Source organism: Lepidothrix coronata, unplaced genomic scaffold, assembly GCF_001604755.1.
Source record: "Lepidothrix coronata isolate B3197 unplaced genomic scaffold, Lepidothrix_coronata-1.0 Scaffold33, whole genome shotgun sequence".
NCBI lineage: Eukaryota > Metazoa > Chordata > Aves > Passeriformes > Pipridae > Lepidothrix > Lepidothrix coronata.
The window spans coordinates 759918-786183 of record NW_016690213.1 but is presented as its reverse complement, the minus strand read 5'-3'; the positions used below and the strand labels follow the sequence as shown (position 1 = coordinate 786183).

Here is a 26266-nt window from a genome sequence, read left to right as displayed (position 1 = left end):
TCTGGAAGCTTCTGTTCTGAGATGCAGGTATGAGCCACAATGAGAAACAAATACCTTTGTCTTGCACAGAGTATCTGGGGAAGTGTGGTATTGTACTGTTCCCTCCAGTTAAGTGCCAGCTGATCAGTGGGACCTACAACTGAAGCAAAAACTGATGTTTGAGTAGGTTCTGGAGTCTTTGAGGAATTGCAGCCCTGAAGCTGCTGTGTGAGGATGGAGAGACATTCAGTGACTGCTGGTATAATGGGTAATCAATTGCAATAAAAGACTGTGAGAGGAGCAGTCACGTGGGAACGGTGCAACCAAATAACAGGGAAGGGGGGAAGGAAATTATACTGTTTCAACACACCATGTTATTAAGGAAACCTGATGGGGCTGCAGAGAAAAATAGGCTTGTACCATTTCCAGACAATAGACTGCAGAAGGCATTTGAACATCTGCTTCTCTCTCACACAAAGGGGGAATGTTACAGATACAGTGCTATGTGCAGCATGTGGCAGAAATGCTTTTGCTGTTGAAGCAGACTGGTTTTGAGAAGATTCATGAGATCAGTATCTGCTCTGCTGTTTTTTCTCCTTTTAATCCTGTTGGTCCCTTTCACTTCTTTCTTGGCTTCATTGTCATGAATAAAACTGCCAGGAGTTTTAGGAAAGCTTGGGAGAGGGGGATTTTGAGCACCTCATGCAAGCACAGAGGTCTGGGAAAGGAGAATTTTGTGGAAAATGTGCTGAAGGATCTCACTAATTAAAAATGTTATTGAAGTCTATGGTATTCTTTCTGGTGAAGGTAATAGGCAGCCTCTCCTAAGCATGGTCATCTCTGAAGGGAGTCCAGTGTGACGGGTGCCAGCTCTGACGTTCTCCTGTTTTGGGCATACTAAAAGGTTTGAAGATTTTTCTAACCTGTATATGAAACTGGGTGCTTGAGTGAAAAATCTGGGAGCAAAAGGAATTCATTCTTCCCATGAGTTGTCTGGAGACACTGACATTTTAAACAGAAAACCTCCTAAAGAGGCAAACCCAACTCCTTTACAGGCCCTCTCTTCCTGCAGAAAGCAGGGGAGTTAGTCCAGTGGGCTCCTGAAAACACCGAAAGAAATTTGAATCAATTAACAAAGAAATATCATCATCTGCCAAGGACTAGATCTCAAGGCAGGAACAAGCAGCTTGTGCTGTTGGCTCCATTTGTAAGAGGCAGAAGTGTTCACTGTGGTCTGGAATAGAGATCTGTGTGGCAGACTTTAGATAGTGTTGTAAGTGCCACAAAGAGGGAAGCTGCATGACACTTGTCTTTGATTGTAGCAGTCTCCCTTGGGTAACTGGAAGTGATGGGCTGCCCTCGTGCTCACTGGGGTCTGTGGAGAGGGTGACTGTGGGCGAGTTCTGTGATATAAGGTTGTAAAGATTAGTTGTACATGTGGAATCTTTTGAGGTAACTGTCAAGATTTAAAGAAAATCCCAGAAACAAACCCTTCTCAAGCAGGAAATTGAAATGCTTTATGCTATTTTTAAAATTCTTTTCTGCCTTCCTTAAATCTTCTTTCATGAGTTTAACTGTGCAGACTTTCTGGTCACTGTTAACATCTGAGACAGCATGGTAAGAATTTAAGAGTGAAAAAAAAGGGGGAAAGGACAAATCAAAGAGCATCTGTAATGAGTTACTTTCAAATGAGCTGAATGCTCTGTCATTTGTTATCTCTTAGAGAACTGACAAGTGGTGTCCCACCATTAATACTTGTGCTAGAGAGCATGGGGAGGATGGGTATTCTTGGAAACTGAGGAAGGCAAAGATATCAGCCTTTAAAAACAATAAAGGAAAAGGTAAGTTAAGAACTTGCTGAGTTTATCTGCAGTTTCAGGGGAAAGGCAACATTAATTTCATTGGGCACAATTTGTTTCTGAAAATTTTCTTCTGTGAGAGTGTAAGAGCTTTTGTCAGTCAGAGAGAAGTTGTGTGTAATAACTCCTTGCTTTAGTATGGCATTTGGCAGCCTGAGGATAAGGCAGGGGCCTTGAGTCTAAATAACACTATTCAACATAAGGGCCCAGCTTGGTGAAAAGCAGCATGTAGAAAGTGGTACTTACCAATAGGTTGCTCTTGCCCAGCAGAGGTTGTCAGTTGTGGTGTGTCATGTCTGTCCCAGCTCAATGGACTTTTTATTAATGGTATGGATAACACTAATGGTTTGCTAATGGATGGTGTACAGTCCAGGCTGGACAAGGTGACAAAGCTTTGCAAGGTGAAGTTGGGATTCAAAGTGATCTCAAAGGATAGGAGAAAGCTGGGCTGGAACAAACAGAAGATAATTTAGTAAGGGCAAATGCAGAGAAGGGTTTTGGGAGTAGCCAGTTGTGGAGAACAAAAGGCTAATTTTACAAAGAAGGGGCTGATCTTAGAAACCAAACAAAACTTGTCAAAAAAAAAGGCCAAACCAAAAAACCTCCACCCCTAAAAAAACCCCCAAAACCCACCAACTCAGCCCCTCCCTCCCCCCAGTAAAAGAAACCCACAAAGCCCCACAGAAACATATTCAGGGTGGGCCAGGAGGGAAAAAGCCAACAGCACACTGGGTTGGTTGCAAAAAATGCACTGAAAGTTGGATTCAGAAGGAAATTGGTGTTTTTCTACTGTGGTGGACTTAGTTGAAGGACTGTGAGAAGTGAGTTGATTGAAGGGACTCTGAAATTCAAAGCAGCAAACTTTTTGTTTGAAAGGTATAGAAAACATAACCTAAGGGGGAAGTTTTGGGGGGAGTGAGGGAAGGATGAAAAAAAAAAAAAAGATTGGTGTCTGCTTTCTCATGTTCACTGAGAAAGGAATGAGAGGAGGGTGGATTATAATCTGTTGCATATCCGAACATCTGTAGCAAGAGGAGAGATAATAAATGGTCTCCATGCTCACTGTGCAGAGCAGAAATAGCTCCTGATTTAATTTGCAAAAAGGGAAAGATTTAGTTTAAACATTAGGGGACCTTCTTAGATGCAAGGTTAAGTATAGGATAGATTAGCTGGTGGGTTCCCAGGCCTTTGAGAAGCCAGTTGAAAGTGGGTTGAAAAATTGTCTGTGAGCAGTGATTTAGATTTGGCTTATGCTACCTTGGGCAGAGCAGTGGCTTGGGGATTCTCCAAAGGCTCTGCTTCCAGTGCAAACACAGGGTTTAAGGCCATGCTTTGTCTCAAGCTTGTTAAAAGTGGAAGAAAAACTCTTAAGTGGCTGTTGAACTGGATCATCCATGCAGAGATAAAGCAAACTGTTTGTGGAGTACTCCCCAGGACTGTGGGATGGATGTGTGCGAGGGCATGACCTGCCTGTGAGTGCAGATGGACACTTGTTCACTGACCACTGCTGATGCCTCCTGACTGATGCTCCCCTTGCACAGATCCTCATCCTTGTCCCAGTCTGGAGCACCTGCTGCAGCTCCTGGACCCGGGTGCAGGTTCCTGTGTGTGCCTGCAGGCAGCAGGACCAGCACAGGTGCAGACCTGAGGAGGAGGTGCTGGCCCTGTCCCTCAGATTATGTTAACCAGGCATATGTCACACTAAATGGCTTGAAGCTAAGTAGCTTAACAACTCAGAGCTTTTTCCTGATGATGCATGTTTATTATCAGCTGTGACTTTTTTTTTTCTTAACTTTAGAAGATAGGCAATTCAGTGGGATGCCTCCCATGCATCATCTACATGTAATGCCTCCGGATGGAGCTGGGGCTTTGCAGAGGCTCCTTCTGCGACCAGCACTGAAGAGCCACTGTGGGGGATGAAGGAATCCCATTGTGTGCCCTTGCTGGAGCTGCTCTGTGCTCTGTGGGGTTTCTGTGGCTGATTGTGAGTGTGTAGGAGGCAGGCAAACTCTAATTAGTCTTCTGTACTGAAGGCCGAGTGTAAAGGGTGGTTGTTTACAAATCAAAAGATAATTTCTAACTTGGATAAATGGGACATGGAATGGCTGTGACAGACTGTAATAGCAGTGGAAGCTGTATTGCCATTTGCACTCAATACAGGGTTTAAAATGCATGAAGTGGCTGAATTAGGAAGTGGGAGAAAAAGACTGATGATTTCAGATGCATATTTTTATAATCTTCTCTAATACAAATATTTTTGTCATTTAATATTGTGTTTCCTTAGAGTAGGGATTTGTTTACAAAGCTCTTCCCAGGGAAAGGATATGGATAGAGAAGACTTCAAAACAAACTTCATCCATTTGGCTTAGTTTTTAGCTGCCTTTTTTTTTTGTGTGTGTCATTGGATGCGACTCTTCTGGCCTTTTTTAGTCTCCTTCCAGTATTTTTCTTAAACTGTCCAGGATTTCAGGATCTGCTTGTGGAAGGAGATAGGTTACCTAGTTGGTTAATGGTATCAATCTGGGACATCTTTCTCAGCTGAACTTGTTTCTTGTCACAATGTTGTCCCTGTCAGATAACTGTACTCCAAAGATAGTCTAGATTGTAACTAAACTGAACTTGCAAAATGCTAGGCATAATAGTTTCCTGCACTTATGCAGGAAATGGTGTGGTTTTTGCCTCTTTCCCCATCACAGGAGGTGAGGAGCAGCAGCAAGACAATAACTCAGCTTGCAGTGGTGTGAAGTGTCTGTGCTGGTAGAGTTTTCTGTAGAGAAGGGTGTGATAAAAAGGCATTACATTCTTGTCCAGCTATAGCTATAGACTCACAGAGGCATTTGTAGCTTTCAGGGGGCCATCAGGTAACCATCCTCTCTCCCCTGTTATTGTTTTGTTTGGTTTTTTTTTTTTTTTCCAGAAGAGAAGCAGGGTTATTTTGAAAATAAGCTACTCTTAGTCCTGCTGTGAGAGCTTGCATGTTTGCCGGCTTTTCCAGTTCAGCAGGGATTTGTATTACAGTCTGAAGTGATGCTCATTGAGTTGCTGGGAGAGGCAGCATTCCTTCAACCCATCTTCAGAGGCTGGAAGGCACTGGGATGCCAAACATCTTTTTTTTTTCTTTCTTTTTTGTTTTTTCTCCCCCCAGTCATCCTCCAGAAGTCAACAGGGCTCTGGCAAGTCACTGTAAAGGATAATCAAGTTCATCAGCTCTTGCAGAGATAAGAACTGGAGGCGCCTGGCCCTCAGTCTATGAGGAGGCCCTTTGGTTCCAGTCAACTGCTCTAGATGGAAGGACTCAAAATTGTTTTGTTTCTGTTCTAGGTTAATGGAGACAGCAAGAGAAATGACCAGGGAGTCCTTACCTATCAAATGCCTTGAAGCAGTTATCCTGGGGATGTATCCTTTCACATGCCTGTCCGCTGCAGTGCTGTTTATTATATTGCCCTTCCTGAATGGTGTTTGAGAGGGTCACAGCCAAAGGTGAGTGCCAGCAGCTTGGTAAGCTGCCATGGTATTGGTCAGCAAGTTGCTGAATTGCCTGGGCTTGTTGGTAGGAGTTTGGATGCTGGATGCCCAGTTCACAAGTGTTATGATTTGGCTGTGCAGACTTTGCCTTCTGCCCTGGTAATCTGCATACGTCAGGATCTGACCCAAAGTGCCCAGATAAGTATCTGCCTACACAGTCTTTGTTTTCTTTGTTAGTATTTCTCTGTTGGTTATTGTTGGAACTTGGTAACACTTGAGGAGCGTGGGTTCAGTTCTCGGTTTTTGATGTGTACATGGCCAAGTCATGTTAGTTTTTGTCTCTCAACCCACAGCTGTGCTTTGTGCAGAAACATATGTGTATTATAGTTAAACATTTAAGCTTTACCTTAACATAATGCTTACTTTCTGTTCAGGCTCAGAAAAAAAAAACCCAGAAATATTTTCATTTAGAGGCTGACTCCTTTCTTGACCCTCTTCTGCTGTCACTGATAAATCAACCTGCACCATCCTAAACCACTACAGGGGAGGGCAAGGCAGGGCTACAGGAACAGGTTGCCAGATAAATCTCATCACAACTGATCAAGTTTGATTTAAAACAAAAACACAACCGAAAATAAGCCCCAAAAGCAAACCAGCTTCTGGGATGTCTCTGCAGTGTTTTGCTTGCTGCTGCTGCCCTCTCCTGTGGGAGAAGGAGCTGGCAGAGCCTGGCAGGTAGTGCCCGCTGTTGGCTGGTGAGGAGGGGTGGCTGCTGAGGGAGTGGGAATGGGATGTGGGCTGAGCAAGTGCAAAGGTATGGTGTGCCAGACTGGTTGCTGGACACAGTCCTCACTGTGCTGGGAGGTTTGTGGTGTGCTGCTGTGGCTCTGCTTTGCTCCCTGTGCACCAGGGATAAGCCTTGAGTATGAGTTGAAAGGTGACTCTGGCTGACAGCACTTCCCCTGCAAATGCTGGAGGGTCTGCATGCAGCTAGAGGGATGGGGTCCTGGGGGCTTAATGTCAACTGGAGACTCAAACCAATGCCCTTCCAGAAGCAGAAATCATAGAATCATAGAATATTCTGAGTTGGAAGGGACGCACAAGAACCACTGAAGTCCAGCTCCTGGCCCTGTGTTGTCCAAATGCTTCTTGAACTCTGTCAGGCTTGGTGCTGTGGCTGCTTCCCTGGGGAGCCTCTTCCGGTGCCCAACCACACTCCGGGTGAAAAAAACCATTTCCTAATATCCAGCCTAAACCTCCCCTGACACACCTTCATGCTGTTCCCTCGGGTCCTATTGCTGGTCACCACAGAGAAGAGATCAGTGCCTGCTCCTCCACTTCCCCTCACTAGGAAGTTGTGACTGCGATGAGGTCTGCCCTCAGTCTCCTCTTCTCCAGGCTGAACAGACCAAGTGACCTCAGCTGCTCCTCAGATGGCTTCCCCTCAAGACTCTTCACCATCTTCATTGCCCTCCTTTGGACACTCTAATAGCTTAATATCCTTGTTATATTTTGGTGCCCAATGTTGCACACAATATTCAAGGTGAGGCCACAGCAGTGCAGAGCAGAGCAAGACAACCCTCTCCCTCGACCGGCTGGTGATGCTTTGCCTGATGCCCCCCTGGACTGGGTTGACCCTTCTGGCTGCCAGGGCACTGCTGACTCATATTCCCTTTCCCTGGTGCTGCTCTCCAGCATCTTGTTCCCCAGTCTGTATGTAGATCCAGGATTGCCCTGTCCCAGGTGCAAACTCCAGCACTTGTCTTTGTTGTATTTCATATGATTGGTGATTGCCCATCTCTCTAATTTGTCAAGGTCTCTCTGCAGGGCCTCTCTGCCTTTGAGGGTGTCAACAGCCCTCCTAATTTCATGTCATCAGCAAACTTACTAAGTATACCTTTGAGTCCTTCATCCAAGTAATTTATGAAGATGTTGAAGAGAACTGGCCACAAAATGGAGCTCTGCAGGACCTCACTAGTGACTGGTCGCCAGTCTGATGTAACCTGAAACCTTTGTGTTTGACCCATGAGCCTGTTGTTCACCTACTGTGTTATGTATTTCTCTAGCTGTGTGCTGGACATTTTGTCCAGGAGGATAATGCAAGAGACAGTATTGAAAGCTTTCCTCAATTCCAAAAAGTTTACATCAACTGTTTTCCCTTGAAATGATGTCAGTGGATCTGTTGTGCTTGTCCTTGTGTCAGGGTTGTGTCCCAAACTATTGGGGGATGAAAGCAGTGGGGGAAATAATCCCCAGGTGGAGTTGATGCTGCTTTGCAGTGTCAGTGTGGCTTGCAGTGCTCTACTTCTAGTAGTGAACTGATTATTCCCCATGACACTTGAACAAAAGGTGATTAGTGGCCTACAGATAACCATGTGTTGTGGTTTTAAGCCCAGCTGGATATTAAGCACCACGCAGCCCCTCACTCAACCTGCCCTCTCTCCCACCACCCTGGTGGAGTGGGAAGGAGAATCAAAGTAAAATTTGTGTCTTGAGATAAGAACAGTTTAGTAGTTGAAAATAAACTAATATACAGTAATAATGATAAATGATAAGAATAATGATAATGAAGAGTGAAAAACAAGTGATACACAATTAAATTGCTCACCACCCGCTGTCCGATGCCTTTCCCGAATGCACATCGGCCCCCCCTTCCAGGTAACTCTCCCCAGTTTATATATTGGGCATAACATTCTGTGGTGTGGAATATCCCTTTGTTAGTTTGGGTCACCTGTCCCAGCCATGCTCCCTCCCAGTTTCTTTTGTGTACCTCCTCACTGGCAGAGCATGAGACAAGAAAAAAAAAATCTGTGACTCAGGATAAACCCGACTTAGAAACAAATCATCAGTGTATTATCAACAGCAGTATCATTCCAGATCCAAAACACAGCACTGTAACAGCTTCTGAGAAGAAATTAACTCTTCCCTAGCTGAAACTAGGGCACCATGATAACCTAAAAGCGGTGCTTTTTCTGCTTGCCTCAGACCTTACTTGTGTTCAGTTTGGTGGTTTTTGGTTTTGGCAGTGTTTTTTTTGAGCGGTGAGGGAAGCAAAAAAGTTGAAAACTACGTTTTATACTATTTGGTGTCATTTGAAGTTTCTTCAGAGTTAAGATTTGTATGAATCTTTCTGTCTCTAGATGCTACTTAAAAAACCCTGAACTTACGCTAGACTTTTTTTTTTTAAATTGAGAAGGTTTAGTCAGGGGACAGTATGGCTTGTCTTTCTAGGACTTGTACTTACTGCCTTGGAAGTCTCTGTGTTAGAACAGGGACTGTCTGCTGGGTGGTGGTCCAGTAACAGATGCATTAAAGTTTAAAAGATCTATGCAATAGAAAACCCATGTATTTTGCTTGAGGTGTGGTTACACAAAGAATGTAGAGTGGTGAGGTGATGGGCCATCTGAATATGTGTGTCTGGAAAGGGGCTGGTTCGAAGCCTGTGCAAAACCTCGTGCTGTGATGCAGGTGCACCATGAGGGTTTTTGGGAGGCATCTTTGTCATGGCACGTGGTGAAGTTTGCTGATTTTTCTCAGCTGTGAGATTTTGATCTTCAGCATTGCCTTCTCTATGCAAACACAGTGAGGCCAGCAGCTTTCCAAGGTCAGGTGGCTTCCAGAGGTGTGCTTACCATCTCCTAAGTGTCCAGCCAGTGTCTTCACATAGGCCTGAGCTGAGCAGCCCTGCCTGTGTGTGTTAACCTCTGGCTCCATTCCATATCTCTGAAAATAAGGTGCTGCTTGTAATTCATGTGCTGGCAGGCTTTGCCATGTTGCTTGGATACCAAAAAAAGCACAGCCCACTCCAGCGGACCCTCGGCATGAGTCTTCATTCAAGGGCCAGCTCTCAGAGCGGCTTAGCGAGATGTCATTTTAATTGAGCTGCTCACTGGCTTGTGCAGCTGCCTTTTACTATGTGACTTCTTATAAAATGCTTCCCTAATCCCTCTTGGTGCAGAATTAAGTTTGGCATAATTGCCTGTGCACTAGATCTTTAAGCGTTTTTATAGGGCAGTGAGTTAAAATACTGAGCTACCCTGTCTGCATGCACCAAGGAAGCAGCTGCTGTGAGATGACTGAAAGCTCGTACAGATCTTCCCATATTATTTTGCAGCAGTCTGCACAGCTCTTTTTCTCTGTGTAGCTGTCTGAACTGGCTTCATATCTCTCTGCTTACATGATCTGCTTGTCAGTGCCTAAGCAGAATCATTCCTCCTGCTGTCTTCCCCAGGGCATTTCTCAGTTCATTTGTAAATCAGCTGAGTAATGGTGTGTTCAGCCCACTCTTTCTGAGCAAAGATCCAATCCACTTGAGCTCAAGAAAGGCAATAGTAAACCAGAAAGTGCCAAGGGAATTTTATGCATGCTGTATTCACTTTATTAAAATGTGGAGAGCAAAATATCAGCGGGGGAGAGAGAAGCGGCACAGGGCATCCATCCTCAAGGTGTCCTGTGGAGCATGTCTGTGTCAGCTGAATGTAACTCACTCCCATTGCCTTCAGCATGCTTCTCCCAGTTCATGTGAGGTAATGGTTAGACCCATGCAGGGTATTAGAGCCCTTGTCCAATCATATGATTAAACAAGGAAGAGGAGAGCAAAAGTGTCTCAGGAGGGAGAAATTATTTAATAAACATATACATAAAATATATATATATATTTTTTATATATATACACACTCCCCTATACCTTCTGTGCTTTTAATTGGTGGATGATGGTTATCACCACTGGAGACCGGGGTCCATCCAGCTCCTCCAACCTAGCAGGTACACCCCTCAACATGAAATGTTTTCAGTAAGGGGGAGAGTTTCTTGCAGTTATTGCAGGATATTAATGTCCTTGTAGTGCCCCTCTTTGTCTCCTGCATGCTTGTCTACAGCTTAACCCACTTGTTATCTGAAATGCAGGAAGGGATGATCCTGCTGAAATAGTCCCTCTGGTAGCTGGGAAAAGATGGGAGAGAGCTTTTAATTGCTTGCATTGTCATGGTCTAATCTTATGATAGTCTCCTCTGACTGCAGCCAGGCACTGGAGAGTAGGTTTCTCAAAATGAGGGATGCAAGCCTGGCAGTCCCACTTGGGGAGTCTGAACCAGATGCTCAGGCCTTTCTTCCATGGACACTGGAGCTGCCACAGGGAACTCTGGGCCCTCTGTGTAGACAAAATCTATATATGGGCTCGGTAGCACTCTGCCTTGGGAGTGAGCAGTCCCAAGCCTGTGGGAAATCCATCTGACTCCAGGCTGTGGTTGGAAACTTCTCTAAGTGTTTACTGTTGGTGGTTGGAGGCCCTCTGAGCAGTTGCTTGGTTGCTCAGAAAAACAGCTCTTCTGTTTCTACTGAAGCCTTATCTGATGGTTTTGAAGCTGAGGTTTATTTTCCTCCTGTTACACCTTCTCACTCTGAGCTAGCAGCTTCAGCATTGCTTGTGTAAATAAAGCTGCCTCCTCGCTCCTCAGCCTGCCATCATCCCTCCAGCTTGCTGATGCCCAGTGGCACAGCCTGCCATGATGGTTTGGGTCACCTGCTCGTGTCTCCCCAGCCTATGTGGGTGGCAGAAGAGGAGAGAACTAGACACCCTGTGGTTTTCTGTGCTCATCTCGACCAGACTTCAAGCTATACCCACCCTTGCTGGGCTCTGAGACATGAGGCACTGCCATGCCATCTTGTCTGATTTAAATAAGGGAGAATTTCAAACTAATAAATAACAAATTGATTAGCACAAGCAGTGCAATGGGCACTTATTTGCTCAGTTGTAGGTTCATCTGGCTTTCCCTTTTTTGTCTTTGGTTTGCAGCAGTGTTAGGTATGGTGCTGAGTCTTCTTGCAGCTGGAAAAGCACTTATGAGTCTGGGCACTGGGACAGCTGGTGCTTAGATTCACTCGGGCGTCGGTGTTGATGGGCGGGGCTGCTCAAACAGTTGATGCTGGCACTTCCATCTGAAACCTGAGCAGGCCTTGGTTTGGCTCTGCAGGGCCTTGGTGTGCTCTGTTTGGGCTTTTTCCCTTTGGGGATCAGAGGAGGGTCTCCCCATGTCCCCTGCCCCAGTGGTCTCTGTTGGTCTGGGTCCCTGTTGGTGCTGCAGGCACAGTGCAGGGACAGCATTAGTCTCCTCACCTGCCCCGGCACGTCCCTTGCACAGTTGTGGCCTGTCACCTTGTCAAAGGCTAAACTCCCATTCAAGCTGGTTTAGACACAGGTAGGCTGTGGTGCTCACAGTGTGTTCCCTCACCTGCTGTACAGCTGGCTGTACTTCCTAGCAGTGGTGGAAAAACTGCTGGTAGCAAGTTACCTGAGCTCACCTAGCCATGGGGAGCTAGCTACTCTCTGGTGGGTGCCATCAGCTTCTAAGACAGAGTTCCAGCAGTGTTCAAAGCCCAGAGACACGATGCTGGCCACATTGAAAGATCCTGCTCTGATTATTTGGTAATAAGTGTCCTGATTTAGGAAAGGTGCTTCTCAGTTCAGTGCCCCTACTGAGCCTCTCCAAACCATGGCTGCTCTCTCTCACTCCCCTGTATTCCCCTTTCCCTTCTCACTGCCGAGGGATGGAGTTGAGAATTGAGGGCAAACGTAATGGGTTGAGATAAGAACAATTTACTGGAAACAGCAATGAGATAAGAAAATGAACAGTAACAGCAACAATATTAATAACAAAAGTGAGGGTGATTCACTTGCAAAATGCTCACTGAGCTGGACCTGACTGCAGTCATGCCACCCCACCACTCTCTGGCTCAGGACCAGTGCCACACTACACCGACTGTCCTGTCCACCACATTTTCTTGACCAGAGGGAACCCCTTCCCCCAGGAAGAGAGTCCCTTTCCCTGCCCTGGCAGTGACATGAAGTGTTATAGAATGACATCTGTGTCCTAGCCGTGCCCCCTCCTGGCTACTGCAAAAAATGAACCCTGTCCTGGCTGGAACCAGGACAATAAGGGGGAAAAAAAAAAAAGCAAGGGAGAACATTTTTTTTCTAAAAGTTGCTGCTGGCAAGTAAACAAGGTGAAGGGCTTCAAGTCTCTCTTCTGGCTGGGACCTGCTCTGTGCTCTGCAGTGGGGGCACCTGTGTAGGGGAGGGTCTGTACTGGGAGCAAGATGGTGGGACTTCTTTGTAGGATGTTGTTTATTTTAGAGTCCACCAGGAGATGAAGAAGAAAAAAAACCAAAACAACCCTAAATCACAGAAGGCCATTGCTTGAGTCATTATGTGAGTGTGCGGATTTAAAGAAAACCCATCCAGATGCTTTCTGCTCCAGAGTTTTAAAACTGAGGGGTTGATTCAGCTAACACCTTAACTAATTCTCCCCTTTGGAACTGACTAAGGATACTGCTCTGCTTTTCCCTACTGCCTAGGAAGATCCAGGTGATGGCCAAAGGGCAGGTTTTGTGTCCCAGGTCTTGCTTGTACTTGAGTCTGGGATCTGAACGTCTCCCAAGTATCCATGCTAGGTTGTGCATGAGCCTGGGTGGTGAAGGCGAGGGGACTATGGGAAGCAAAACAACCTGTGGCTCAGAGGGTAGTATGTTTGGAGACTTGCAGATCCCTAGAAGCTGCATGCTGCCATGGGAAATCTGGCCCTTCCTGCAGACTGCTAGCAGTAATGGTGTGCTCAAGAAAGCCTACTTGTTAATAGGCCTTTTTTTTCCCAAGTCACTATTAAGTGTGATGGAGCCCTTCTTTCCTGGAGAGGGCTGCGCACCTATCTGACGTTTGGAAGTGTGAATGAATTCCTCATTTTGCTTTGCTTGTGTGCACAGCTTTTGTTTTACCTGTTAAACTGCCATTATCTCGACCCACAATTTTTCTCTTCCAGTTTTGTCCCCCATTCCACTGGTGGGGGTGTGAGTGAGCAGCTGTGTGGTGCTCAGTTGCCAGCTGGGGTTAAACCATGACAGCTGAGTTTGGGAATCTCCAAGGGATGGGGACATGCCATTCTGTGAAAACTCAGTGGAGCTCCAGGTATTGTCCTGGTGCATATCCTGGGTATGGGGAAAGAGGAGGGATACTGGGGCAAGAGGTGGCTAGCCAGAAGATTAGAATCCCTCTTGTGTGATCTCCAAGGAGATCAGTATCCCTCAATACTATATTTCTGCTGCTTTGATTTACGTGAAGACCCAGAACCGAGAGGCCACTGAGCTTTCACTACAGCTGCTTTTGCCCTCTCCTGCTCTGCCCTGCTTTGCTATTGTGGCGTGTAATTTACTCCCCGACTCTCCATCCTGCAGTTACAGTCCCGGCTCAAAAGTGTGATTACAGCTGCGGCGTTGCTGTGTCGTTGCCTTTTGTTTGCCACAATACAGCTCTCCTTGGGCAGAGCAGAAAGGAAAAGATATATAATGATGCATGGACGGAGGGGAAGATCTGACGTGCCTTTCCAACCCGTTTGCTGTGTATTTCATCTCGGGTGGGGACTCTCATTAACTATTGCTCAGTGAAGCAACCTGTACCTAAAGGTTAATTTCCACAGCAGTTGTTGCTGGGTTATTTGATGGTGGGTAATTTCTGCCCTCAAAAGATTCTTTTACTCCTACTTGGTATTTAATGAGATTAAATTGCAACTTCTCTGAGACCTCGTGGCAGAAGTGTGTATGTGTAGCAGGTGGCCACCAAAGCTTTGTGTGGACTTAATAGAAAGGCACTCGGGGAGCAGAGAGAAAACTCTTTCATAATGAAGGGGAAAAATAGTGGCGATGTTTGAAAGCTTCACAGGTGTTAATAAAAGATACTGCTTTGTCAGTTACATAGAATGATAAATACAATGGGCTTTTGCAAGAATCTGTAGGACACAAATTATTGTAACATGACTTTGATGTACACAGGATGCTCCTTTTAAAGCCTGAAGCAAGGTGACCTTTTATATGAGGTGACTGTGGGCTGAGTTTTCCAGTTGACATAATGGTGCTGGGCCCCAATTCTGGCTTTGCAGTGAATTTATTTAATTTATTTAATTCTACTGATTGCATGTTTTTTTTCTTGGAGAACCTAGTCCTAAGGCAACAGTGATCCAGTGAGACCACCAAAGGCAAATAGAGCTGCTTCTGTTCTGTGTTGATGTAGTTGATAGCGGGGTGGGCTTTGACAGTTGCTGCAGGGTTTTTGTGTTTGATGTAGGTGAGCAGGAGGTGGGTGCACGTAGCCTTGGTTGAGTGAGGGATGTGTGTGTGTGTTAGGGAGGTCTGTGCTCTGCGTGCTTATCCAGGCTTATGATCTGCAGATAGTGAAGTGCACTGTGAGCTGGGCCCGTAGTGTTGTCCGTTCCCATACCCTCTCTTACATTTTCTCCAGGCTGCCAAAGCTGATGACATCTAGCATTGAATGCAGTTAAACTTGTTTGACATGGAACTGAAAAGCTTTCCTGTGGCTGTTCTGAAAGATTTGTGCCAATGTGTTTTTCTTGACTGTTGGGTTTTTTTGTTTGTTTGTTTAACTACTTGCTCGACCTCGGATTCTGGGCAGTTCATAAATCTCTTATTAGTTGGTTTCTGCATTCACTTGGGGGGCGAATGTTTGAATATGTGAAATTCAACAGGGATCAGGTGGGTGAAATACTCCCCTGAGAAAATGCTTTAGAGACAGATGAGAGCCACTGGATGCTTTTCCTGCATCTCTGTAGAGAGAAGAGGTGAAACAGTGGGTGTGGGTGGGCAGGGATAAACATCCCTGGGAGTTGCACTGGTGGTGAGGTGGTGGCATGTCAGGCTGGTCAGAACCAGAACTGAGCCCGAATTGTGTTTTATGGTGTTGGTACAAAGGCTTTTTCTGTTCTCAGCTTCCCAGCAGTTGTCAGGCAGCCGTGCTATGCAGGCAGGGGAGGAAGGCTGGCCACAGTAACATCCCAGGACATCTCAGCTGTGCAGTGGCTCTTGTTTCGCTGCCCTTTTTGGGTTTGGGGTGGGGAGAAGAGGGGATGCTGCAGATCCCCAGAGCAAAATCCCGGTCTGAGCTGGTTCCTGCAGCTCCAGTAGAATGTAATGCCACTTCTCCATCCGTCAGGATACCCTGACACTATCCTGGCAGCGCTGCCCTTTGGGGCAGTGTATTTGTAGTGGCAGCACCCTGACTGACTGCCTTGACTGCATCTGCTTCCGGGGGCGGCTTCAGGGTTGCAGCAGGTGCCTCTGGCTGGAGTAACCCCAGGCTGGGGAGTCTTGCTGCAGCCTTTTCTGGTCATCCCTCCTCCATTCCCCAGGCGTGGGTGGGGGCCTCAGCTGCAGAGGGGAAGGGCACCTGCTGTCCCAGGGGCCAGGTGCCAGCACGTGGAGTCAGGGTGAGTTTCAGCTGTCCCGGGATTAGCAGCAGGGAGCTGCATGCAACGTAAGTGCTGACGCAAAGCTGTTTGCATGAGGGATTCTCAGCCGGTCCTTTCCCTGGCACGGGCCAGCAGCCTCCCAGGGAGATGGCCCCAGACCTGCACGTAGTTCCCCTCTGAGATCACATACTACAGTGTTATGGAGCTCGGTCCTGGACTCTGCATGTGCTGCATTTGAAATGGGCAGACAGTGATTCCGGGGACAGGTTTTGCTTTTTGAAAGCCTTTGTTCCTGACCATGTCTCTGTGCTTATCTAATTACCCATCTGGTGATTTTGTTCATCTCAGCAATGTGTGACAAGGGTAACATGCAAAAACACTATTGTATGAGGTGTGGCAATGTTGAGGGCCAATTTACAGAAGGGAAGGCAGGCTGTCACCTTGGAGAGGAATAAATTCGGATTTTTTTATAGTACTTGAAGATGTGAGAAAATGAGGCTCAGTAACCTGAGTCATACCAAGCCCCCCGTGAAAGGTAAACACTTTTCTCTTTTGGGAGCATGGGAGTTTGATGTTGGTATCAAATGGGGGAGTTCCCACAGATCTAGGCAGGGTGGTCTCTCTTTAGTCACGCTGACTTGAACGGTGTTGTGGTTTTTTCCCTTCCCCCTAAGTGTGATTAATAGTCAGGCCCTTCCCTATCTGAACCATTGCGTCTTATTCTCCAAGCAATGAAAGGGGCTTTGGCAGCATTGACGGTTTCTGGATCAGAGTGAGAATAAATCTGTGTTTGCAAGAAAGCCCTTGCCCTGGCAGTTAAAAAAATCAAACCAAACTGCTGAAGATGTTTTACAGGTGTCATTGTGAGGGCCCCTTTCCCAGTGCTGTTGTTGCCTTGACGCAGTGCACATCAGATACTTAACGAACGGGCAGCCCTCCGTGGAACGATTCCCCATCAGCTTTAAAACCCACTTCTCAGGGAACTATTTTCATCATGTGGTGCTTGGGATTTACTGCAACGGCCGGTACGGCTCGCTGGGCATGAGCAGACGATCAGATCTGATGGACAAACCTCTAACTTACCGAACTCTGAGCGACCTCATCTTTGAATTTGAAGACTCCTATAAAAAGTACTTACATTCAGTCAAAAAAGTAAAAATTGGATTATACGTCCCGCACGAGCCGCACAGCTTTCAGCCCATCGAGTGGAAACAGCTGGTCCTCAATGTATCCAAAATGATGCGCACAGAAGTCAGAAAGGAGCTGGAGAAGTTTGCCAGGGATATGAGGATGAAGGTAGGCCTGTGCACCTGGGTGGTGGGCTCGGGGGCAGCTGTGCCTTGTCCCATCCCCCAGAGATGGGTCTTACCCTGTGTCAGCAGACTGATCCCAGCCTGAGATGAATCAGATATCAGGTGGACTGGGCGTGTGCTTAAATCTGTCTTGGTGGTGCTCCCCCAGGATTTGGTGCATTTTCAAACCCTTGTAGCTATTTAGTTCAAGGATCTCCCCTTCAGCCTGAAAAACACTTGAACCCATACTTGTCCCTGGCCATCAAGGACCTATTTCCCACTTTGCTTTTCTCAATGACTCCAGAAGAATGTGGCTGGGAGCAATCAGCATAGCTGGGGCTGGAACTGGTGGAAAGGGTGGCCTGGTAACAGGTAGGAATCTGCTCTTTGCAGCTGAACTGCAAGGGATGCCACAGGACATCCGTGTCAGTGGTTGCCTCTCCTTGCAGGGCATGGCAGTGGGCTTGCCCTGTGCTGCCTGATGTCCACCACCCTCAGCTAAATCACAAAGTGGATTACATGGGAAAAGTGAGTAAAGCAAGTAGTTGGCAGACTGATGCTTCCCTGCCAGTTGGTTGGACTGAAGAGCTCAGAGAGAAACAACAGGGAGACAGGGCAGGCTGCCAGGGTGGAGGAGATTTTGGCTGCCCTTGGGGATGAGGGGTGTCCCTGACCGTGCCTCCGAGCCTGGCATAGGCCAGGAGCTGTTTGTGGTTGTGGTGGAAGGGGATTTGGTGCCTTTCCAGCCTGCTGCTGGCAGTGAGAGCAGAGCAGGTGTGTTGCTAAGTATGGGTTCTGGCTCTTGTGGAGAGGTATGTGGCATCGTGTCCAAGTTATTCTGGGTTCCTGTCCCCTTCCCTGCTAAAGAACGGCTCCTACGTAGCAGCCACGTGCCTTCTTGGCTGAGGCACCTGCCCCTTTTCCCTGACCTTGGGGTGAACATTTCCAGTGGCATCATAGCCCCTGTGTTCTGCTGCCATCTCTCCTGTCCTGCCAAGGAGTTTTGAGGGCTGTGTTGTATCATACTATCACCTTAAGAATGTGGTCTTGATTACTGATGTAATTACATTTTTTCTTCTTTTCACTTCTAATCTATTCATACACTTTTAATACTACGTAGAGAGCAAACAGCTGAAGCATGCTCTAGTTGAAGAAGTCCATATGGGTGGGTGGGTGACTGAATTTTATACTTGCTTTTGATAGAGGGACCAGCTCTGTCTGTGTGCTGAGCTGTAACGTTGAGTCCAGTCCTTTTGAGCGCCTCAGGGCCAGGACCAGAGCCCTGAACTCTTGAAGGTGGAAGGCTCTGCATCTGACCTTTCCCTTGAGTTACTTCAGAATTTGAGCCACTTGATTCAGAGGGCTCCTATTGTGAGGGGGCTGACTTTGAAGGGTCAGGTCTTTAAAACAGCCTGAAGCGCGAGTGTCGTGCTGATGGCCTTCTGAGGTTGGAGGGCCTGGAAGATGTGGGCAAGGTGGAGACCTGCTGAAAAGTCTCACTGTCAGAGAGTTCAACTGCCAGCCTGAGAGGTGGTCACCTCTGTGTAAAGCTGGAGAGGGCGATTTGGCTGCCTGAGTTTCCTTCAGCTGAGGCTCAAAGTCATTTTTCTTATCCCTTGCTGTTGCCAGCTCTGAAGAAAGCTGTGGATGAGACAGTATTCAGCTGGGAACTGAATTGGTGACACTGAATTTTTGCAGGAGGCCCCAGAACAGCTATCACATGATAACAGCTTTGGGTTCCTCTTAACCTGGGCAGGGTTTGAATAAGCCCCAAGGGACTGAAGGCTCTTTGTGTGCCATCCCTGCTACTGTATGAGGCCCTTTATTTTAATTTTTTTATTTTCAGTGAATCATTGCCTTTATTGAAGGCCACTTCCTTCCCTCTCCCATCTCTCACAGATTCTGAAACCCTCAAGTGCCCATTCTCCGATGAAAGAGAGATCACGGGGTAAGTCGCTGTCCCCTCGTCGAAGGCAAGCGAGCCCTCAGAGACGGGCATGCAGAAGAGATAAATCGTGAGTATTCCTGCCACCATCACTGCTGGGTCAGAAATGGAGGGTGATGATGTGTTGTTTTGCTGTACAAAACTTACATGATCAGTGGCATATATAGCAAAACTGCCCCAGGTACCCTTTGTTACCAGAGAGGCTCCAGAAGCCGCTAGTACTGCTGGTCTCCTGGCATTCCTGCTGCCCGATGACCCCTCTGTGCAGGGTCCTTGGACTGTCCAGCTTACAGGGATGGTAGAAAAGTAAACCTTTTCTCTTCTTTCAAAAGTGGAGACATCACTTGCATTGCATTCTTTGATTTTAATCACCTTAAAAAAATCCCAGACCACTTCCCTTTTGTGTTGTAGCTAATAGTTGTTCCTTAGCTGTGTGGGGAAGCATGGACTAACTGCATGTAATACCTCTAAATGGATAAAACTGAGCTTCCAGATCACAGGCCTTTTACAGCCACTGGCAATTCAGACTCCCTTACCTTAGATGTGGAAGAGCTGAGTTTTAGCTATACTGCCTCGTGCCAGGAACCTGACAACTGTGAAAGCCTATACGTAACCCAGATTAGTCACATATTTATGATCATCATTTTTTAAATAGGCTCCCAGACTACTGTCTCAGCACTTATTTATTTATTTTAAAGCAGCTAACAAAGACATTAGACTAACCTTCTAAAGATAACTTCAAGATACTTTGGCAGCACATGATTTCACAGCAGGCTTTTATTTTTACATGTGAATTCACACTCAGTCCACGATGCTGTACTTTGGGCTTCATCACTGAGAGCTCCTTGTTTAGTGCATAGATAATTATAGTTGTAATGGGCTCAGCTGTTCTAGGCTTCTTTACCTCCTGGATTCTTTTTAAGGGACAGTTTCATTTTTGGGTTTCTGATACTGTTTCTGCAGTTGCTGGAGTGGATTATATATTTATGGAGAGGAGTGTCTCACTGAGCTTGGAGACTCTCCAGTTGGGCTGGTTTCCTGAGAGAGCTGCTGGGCATGTGGCTGCTCTGCAGTGACTGATTCCTCCTTGGCAGCTTTGCTTTTCTAGGACAGAAAGGCAAGTGACGTATGGATGGCCTTGCAGTGGCTTCAGCACCTGTTACCTGCTGTGTTGCTCTGTATCTAGAGCAAACCCTGGGTCACCATGACACAAGATCCAGGACCCAGCTGTAGCATGATGATCTATGAGCTCTGAAGGGGGAATGGCAGCCCTTCATCAGGGATGAGCTGAATGACACACACCAGCTTGTACAGCAGTTGACACGGGGTGAGAAATACAAGAGGAGAAACTGGGTATTTTCTTCGGCATATTGATGGATCTCCGAGAACCAGATGGAGTGAGAGGCCTTTGTGTTACACACAGAAGAGGAAAGGCTTTCAGGTTTGCTAGGCTTTAGGCTGGAATCCTAGCTAAAGAATGGCTGTGATTATCAACACTGTATTTTGTTTCTTTGTGGATGTCTTACTCACATGCTGTAATTGCAGCTTCTCCAAGCTTGCAGGGGAGGGGGAGAGGAGTGTTTTGCTCTAGTGTGAGCTGGCAGGGGCTGTATAACACATTCATTTGAAAGGCTTCACCTGCTGATGACAAGCTGTTATTACAGCCTGCGTTTTGTCAACAGTAAAATTATATGGGCCTGCTGGGAAAAATCTCCCACTGAAGAATATATGAACTGGAATGGTGAACTGGAATGTCTTTGCTGGATTGTTTCTGAAGGACAAAGACTGAAGCGGTGCTTCAGGACAGAAGGGGATTTTACAGCCTCAAATCTTTAACTTCTTATCCTGGTTCCTTACTAGATTATTAGGTGGTGGCTGCTAGCAAGCCTATGATAGCCTTTTAGCCTGGAAATGCAGCTACAAGGCAGATAGGGTGCATTGCAGGAAGCAGGTGGTGATGCACTATGCAGTACATGCCTGTCTAGGAGGCTGGTGTGTGGTCAAATTGCAGCTCATTAACTGAGCTATGTAAGAGTCCATGTGCTCTTAGCCCACAGCTGGTGTGATCCTGCTAAGAGGGGACAGCATGAATAGAGGATACAGAGGATACAGGATGGAGTGAATCTGGTAAGTGTGAAGCTTTACTGTGTCCACTTGTCCATCCTCTGAAGTCCCAAAGCGGGAGGGTCATGCAGCAGCCTGGAGAATCTCTGCTCCTACATGTCAGTTCACCAGCTCTATTTCCTTTCAATTTCATATTGAGACTTAACACCTTCATGCTCTGGGAGTGTCATGGCAACACTGGCCTTGTGTGCTTCCAGCCCAATGTCACTGTTGAAAGGAAAATTCTGTTAGTCTGTTTTATTAGGATGTGCAAGGAGGCAGGATTATATTAGGATCATGTAAGGATGTGCAAAATCGGGCAGATCCAGTGCAGACAACTCATGAATACTGTGTACTCAGCAACTAGGCACAGCTTGCTCACCTGCTCATGGTCAAGGCACTTTGGACAGGAGGTGTGATCTGACAGGCCAGTACAGCAGGGGTCCCTCACTTCAGAGGACAGGTTTGGTGTAAGGTCATTTGCCAGTCAAGAAGATTGGGATCTGTGGTGCCTCTGGTCCAACAAATTCTTGTCTTTTCCTAAACGTCATGGAGGACAGTCTGTTTGTAGCTAGAAGCTACAGAGAATTGTGGTGGATGGGTGGGTGGAAATGGGTATGTCACCAGGGGTGTGCAGGGACTCCCCATCTCTGTTGGATAATCAGAGAAGGTAGAACCATCCAGACATGCTTTAATTAAAACCATATTCTAGCTTTAATTAAAGGGAGAAAAGGGTGTGAAAAGCATCCATAAATTGGAGGGAGGGAGGAAGGATGCTGGAAATTTCATGCAATGCATCTCTTGCTGGTCTCTGACTCCTCTGCAAGCTCTGATGGATGCAGCTTGTAGCTTGTTTACTGGCTAGTCAAATCCCATCTGCTCTGAAGGAATAAAGTGAAAAATCCAAACTATCTTACAGTGATTTCTTTAAGTGTGATTCCTTCTTGCAAGTGAGAGAGACCAGTGAGAACTCCTTCACATCTGTGAAGTACTTCCAAACTGAGATAAACACAAGGGTGCAGGGCAGTACTGCAAAGAAGATGATGAGGTTATTATTAGAGGTGCTTGGGTAAGTGGCAAAACAACAGGTTTCATTCATTCAGTGTGACTAGACAGAAGAGCATTAGCTGTCCATAGCAATGTCCCCAGCTCTCAAATGCTGCGTAGAATCTCAGCAGAGATCTGGTGTTAGCAGTTCTGCTCTTAAAAATAAATATCAAAAAATTCCCTATTGAATTAAAGAATTAAAAAAAGATTTTGGAGGCTCTGCCATACGCGTGTATGTGTAAGCTGTACACCCTCACCTCTTAGGGCTGCAGCAGTACAGCTCTTCCACCAGTGCATGCACCCAGCACACTCCATGGGCAGGGCCAGGCTTTCCCTGGCCTGCCAGCCTGCCTGTGGCATGCTGCCTTTCCTGAGCTGCCTCTCCCGAGCCCGTGCTGGCTGCCCTGAGCAGCTTCTGTGGAAATGGGCCGGCAGCTGGAACGGGGAGATAAGCAGCAGCCTGGCAGTGCAAACTCAGGGGTCACAGCTGCTGCATAATGAGCAAAGAGTGAGTGCACAGAGCTGCAAGCCAGGTCTGAGGAGCTGTAGGAAAGCACTGGAGCCATTACCAGCCTCACATTGTACTACTCTGGGCTTTAGCTGTGTTTCTGCAAGGAAGCAGACCTGCTGTAGAGTACTAGGAGAAATGTGTGTTTTAAACAATATCTGCCTTAAGAAAAGCAAACGTACGGCTTAGTGTGAAAGCAGCTAGGAGCCTGGAATAAACTCAGATTAGACACTTCCATAGACTATAAATCAGCTGTAATGTTTTGGTTTGACAACTTTGTTAAAGGAGCTTTTCCACTGCTTTCTAAATAGGGATAGACTGATTGCTCCAGGTTTCATTTGGTTCAGGCTGTTGAGACACTTAAATGACCTAATAGCATCTGTGTGTGTGTGATTGCTCATGGGAATGGCTGGACGGGGTCAGCATGTTGGGTGGCAGGAGACCCCTGAGATTAGCTCAGTTGGTTAGGGCATAATGCTAATGCCAGGGTTGTGGGTTTGATCCCTGTATGTGCCATTCACTTAAGACTCGATGATCCTTGTGGGTCCCTTCCAACTCAGAACATTCTGTGAAATGAGAGAAGGGGGAGACTGAAGGAGTTCACCTTGTGTTTTCTGTTTGGGGGGCTCTAGCCCTTCACACAGACCTAGCCAAGAAAGGGCAGGCTCGGAGAGAAGACACAGTGGCCGTGTGAGAGGCCCTGCCTGTTTGTTCTCAGCTGTTTCACCTTTATTCTAAAAGCTGGAATCCTGCTCTGGGGTAGATGACAGAGTAGTAGGTGGAATGTGTCTCCTCTTGCCTACTCATTTAGGCCCTCTCTCAAGTCAGGGGTGGGTGCTTCCAGGCTCAGATCATGGACCTGAGCATGGGACAGCTTGTTCTTCACTGGCACGTGGCTTCAGAGGCAGCACACAAGTAGCTCAATCATGTTAGTTCCTGTGGCAGATTCAGCAGGATCGTGCTTATGATGAGAAAATTAGAAGTAGTGAGGCCTGTTTTGAAGTGAACCTTTCCCTGTGTTCCCGTTGTGCTGTCCACACCTGTGGCAGCATGGGATTGCTGGTCAGCAGCGCCCTCTTCCCTCTTTTGCTCGCAGGCCTGCGGTGGTGGACAAGAAAGGAGACCTGGCGACGCTCAATGAGGTGGGCTACCAGCTCCGCATCTAACAAAGCCATAATGGACAGAGGGCTTCCTGCTGCTTCCCACTGCACTTTACCTGCACTCCGTTGGAAAGGAAAAGGAATGGACTATTTATTAACTTATGTACTCCCACAATAAAAGTTTTACCTAGAAAATAGAAGGGGGGGATTTTTTTTTTGGGTGGCAGTATTTATTTCAATTTATAGAAAAGGCATCAGCAAAGGGAACCTAAAATTAGGTTTGCCAGGATAGGAGATTTTTATTCCCCTCTCATCATGTAGCAGGTGACTCTGTGGTGTGAGTTTCTTCAAATATCATTTCCCTGTACAAGTGTTAATTGAACTTGGCGCTGTGCTGGGTAGTAGCATTGGAATAACTAAGGAATCTTAGTTTTAAGATGTGCTGGGGTGCAGTGCAGTTAAAAGAAAAATCATATTCAGTATTAATCTTTAATTCAGCAATAAAAGCAAGCAGTGCAGAAGTGGCATAAGTTTTTAAAGTATCAACATTACCTCACTAGACTTAATAGATATGCAAAACTGTCAGTATTATTGTTTTCTCACTAATTTGTCCTGTCTCCCAGCATTTCTGGTAGTATTAAAACAGCACTGGATATTTTACTGCCACCTGTATTATTTTCTGCATGTTGCTGAAAGATGTTAAGTAATAGTAATATGCAAGTGTATTCTTAATACTGACATCTTATTAGGCAAGATATGACGTTTTGGGTTTTTTAAATGATGACAATTGATGAATAATGGATTTTTAAACTTTCTTAATTTTTTTAATACTTTTTTCACAAGCTTTTAGTCTTTCCTGACTACACTGCTAAAGCACAAAACGTAGAGATTGCTGTTTTGGCGAGACAAGTGTTCACCTATTAGTCAGTTTTTTTCTCATATATGTACCTGGAATAATGGAAAAACTGTCAGAATTGCTAACCTGAGTCTCTGTGCTCTTCTTTCCACATTTGTGTGTAAATTTGAACCTTGTCTTTGAAAGGCTGAGCAGTCTCCAGTGGTGATGCTTTGTCATCTTATAGTAAATCAGAAATGGCAGGCTGAAGTTAACCTTCTGCTGTGCTGCTGTAAGGGGGTTTTCCTACATGTGTTGTAGGTCTCACTGCTTAGTGAAACCTGAATAAGGAAGTGTGCCCGAAATAGCTGCAAATCAAGCTTTTCTGCTTCTTTCCAACTCAATCCTTTTGTTCTAAGACTTGGCTAAGGACCTGTGACTGACAGCAGCGTTCTCAAGTGACATGGTAAGACTTATTGGGGTTCACCATTCACATTAGTGAAGTTCTCTGGAACCATTCGAGTGCTGCATTCCTGGAAATATTTCATTAGGTGCCTAAACATAAACTGGATTATTGTGCAAGTCCAGCCTCTACCCTTTGTGCTGTGCTTATAGATGATACTGCCATGGGCCTTGTGTACCTCCACTCCTGGGCACGCACTTTTTGGGATCTCAGTGAAGACAGGATGTTGTAACAGACAATGATGCTTATTCAAATGGAATGATTTAAGCTCCTAGAACACTTCTATCAGCCAGCAAATGAATGAACACAGAAGGAGACAATTGCTTGTACACAAACCTCATTGCCCAAAAAAGTCAATGAATTTCACTTGCCTAGGACAGGAAGAAAACACCAGGACCCTGCAACCTTCTACAACCAGTGAAAGGCTTTCTACCAGTTAGACTTCAGAAGGTCGAAGAAGAAAACTTTTCAAATGTATGACTCTTCTTTATCCAAGTTTACCATATCAATTACAGGGAGGCCTTTCCCATCCCTCCTTCTGTAAACTTTTCCACTCCTGTGTTCACAATAGGGATTTTTTTTAGTTAATGAATGAATTTGAAGAGAGGGAAATACTCTTTTAGTAGAAATTATTGTGTAATTTGACATCAGCTGCAGAGTTTCAGTTTTAAACTTTGTGCTGCCCAGTGTCTTGCGACCTAAACAATGTTTTTTTCATGTATTCCTTAGAATTTCTCATGCATAAAATGACGTGGAAAAACTTTTGATCAGCTGTATCCCATAGCACAAGATTATCTGATATGTGGCAAGTTTTTTCTATGAAACCATGGTTTACTTCAGCTCAAGTAATGTCTGTATATAGTTTTTACTATTGTCCAGCACAATTTATTTTCTCTTAACTTACACTGAAGCTTTTTAATGCTGTAGAGGTGTTTGACAAAGTGCTTTTGGTTCTTGTTTTGACGTTCAGCTGAAATATTCTCTTGAAATTTGCTTATGATGCCATTTGTCTTAAGTGTGGTTCAAGTGACAGCAAAGTGGTCAAATAGTGTAGAAAACATGCATGACTTTTTGGGCTTTTTTTCATCACTTGTATATGCACAGCATGAAACTTCAATAAAAATATCATTGTAGTCTTTTTTTTTTACTGACTTACGTTGTTTTTTTTTTTATTCTTGCTCTTAACACAGACTGTAAAAGTTGCTACAGTTGAACAATGTTTTTAGCTGTAACCTGGATGTACCCAGAAATTTGTTGCATCTGTTTAGATATGAGGTTCAGCTTTGAGATTACTCAGATACTTGCAATCAGACAGCACCCAGTATCAAAGAGGTAGTCAGCATTAACCTGACTGTTAACAGGTGAAAGAAATATCTTTAACTGATACTACCTAAGAGTAAAATAGCCCCCTCCAAATCTC

The 26266-nt window shown here is 45.8% G+C and overlaps 1 protein-coding gene across 5 annotated transcripts in view; it reads left to right on the top strand.

Moving 5' to 3' along the window:
• Positions 1 to 25985, top strand: part of VASH2 (vasohibin 2) — a 37367-nt gene extending 11382 nt beyond the window's left edge. For all 5 annotated transcript variants that reach the window (XM_017811698.1, XM_017811701.1, XM_017811699.1 and 2 more), the window contains exons 4-7: positions 5160 to 5234; positions 16468 to 16849; positions 18745 to 18860; positions 23545 to 25985. In XM_017811698.1, the coding sequence (XP_017667187.1) occupies positions 5160 to 5234; positions 16468 to 16849; positions 18745 to 18860; positions 23545 to 23614 (643 nt within the window). In that variant the 3' untranslated portion in view covers positions 23615 to 25985. The remainder of the gene's footprint in view (positions 1 to 5159; positions 5235 to 16467; positions 16850 to 18744; positions 18861 to 23544) is intronic.
• The last annotated feature ends 281 nt before the right edge of the window (positions 25986 to 26266 follow it).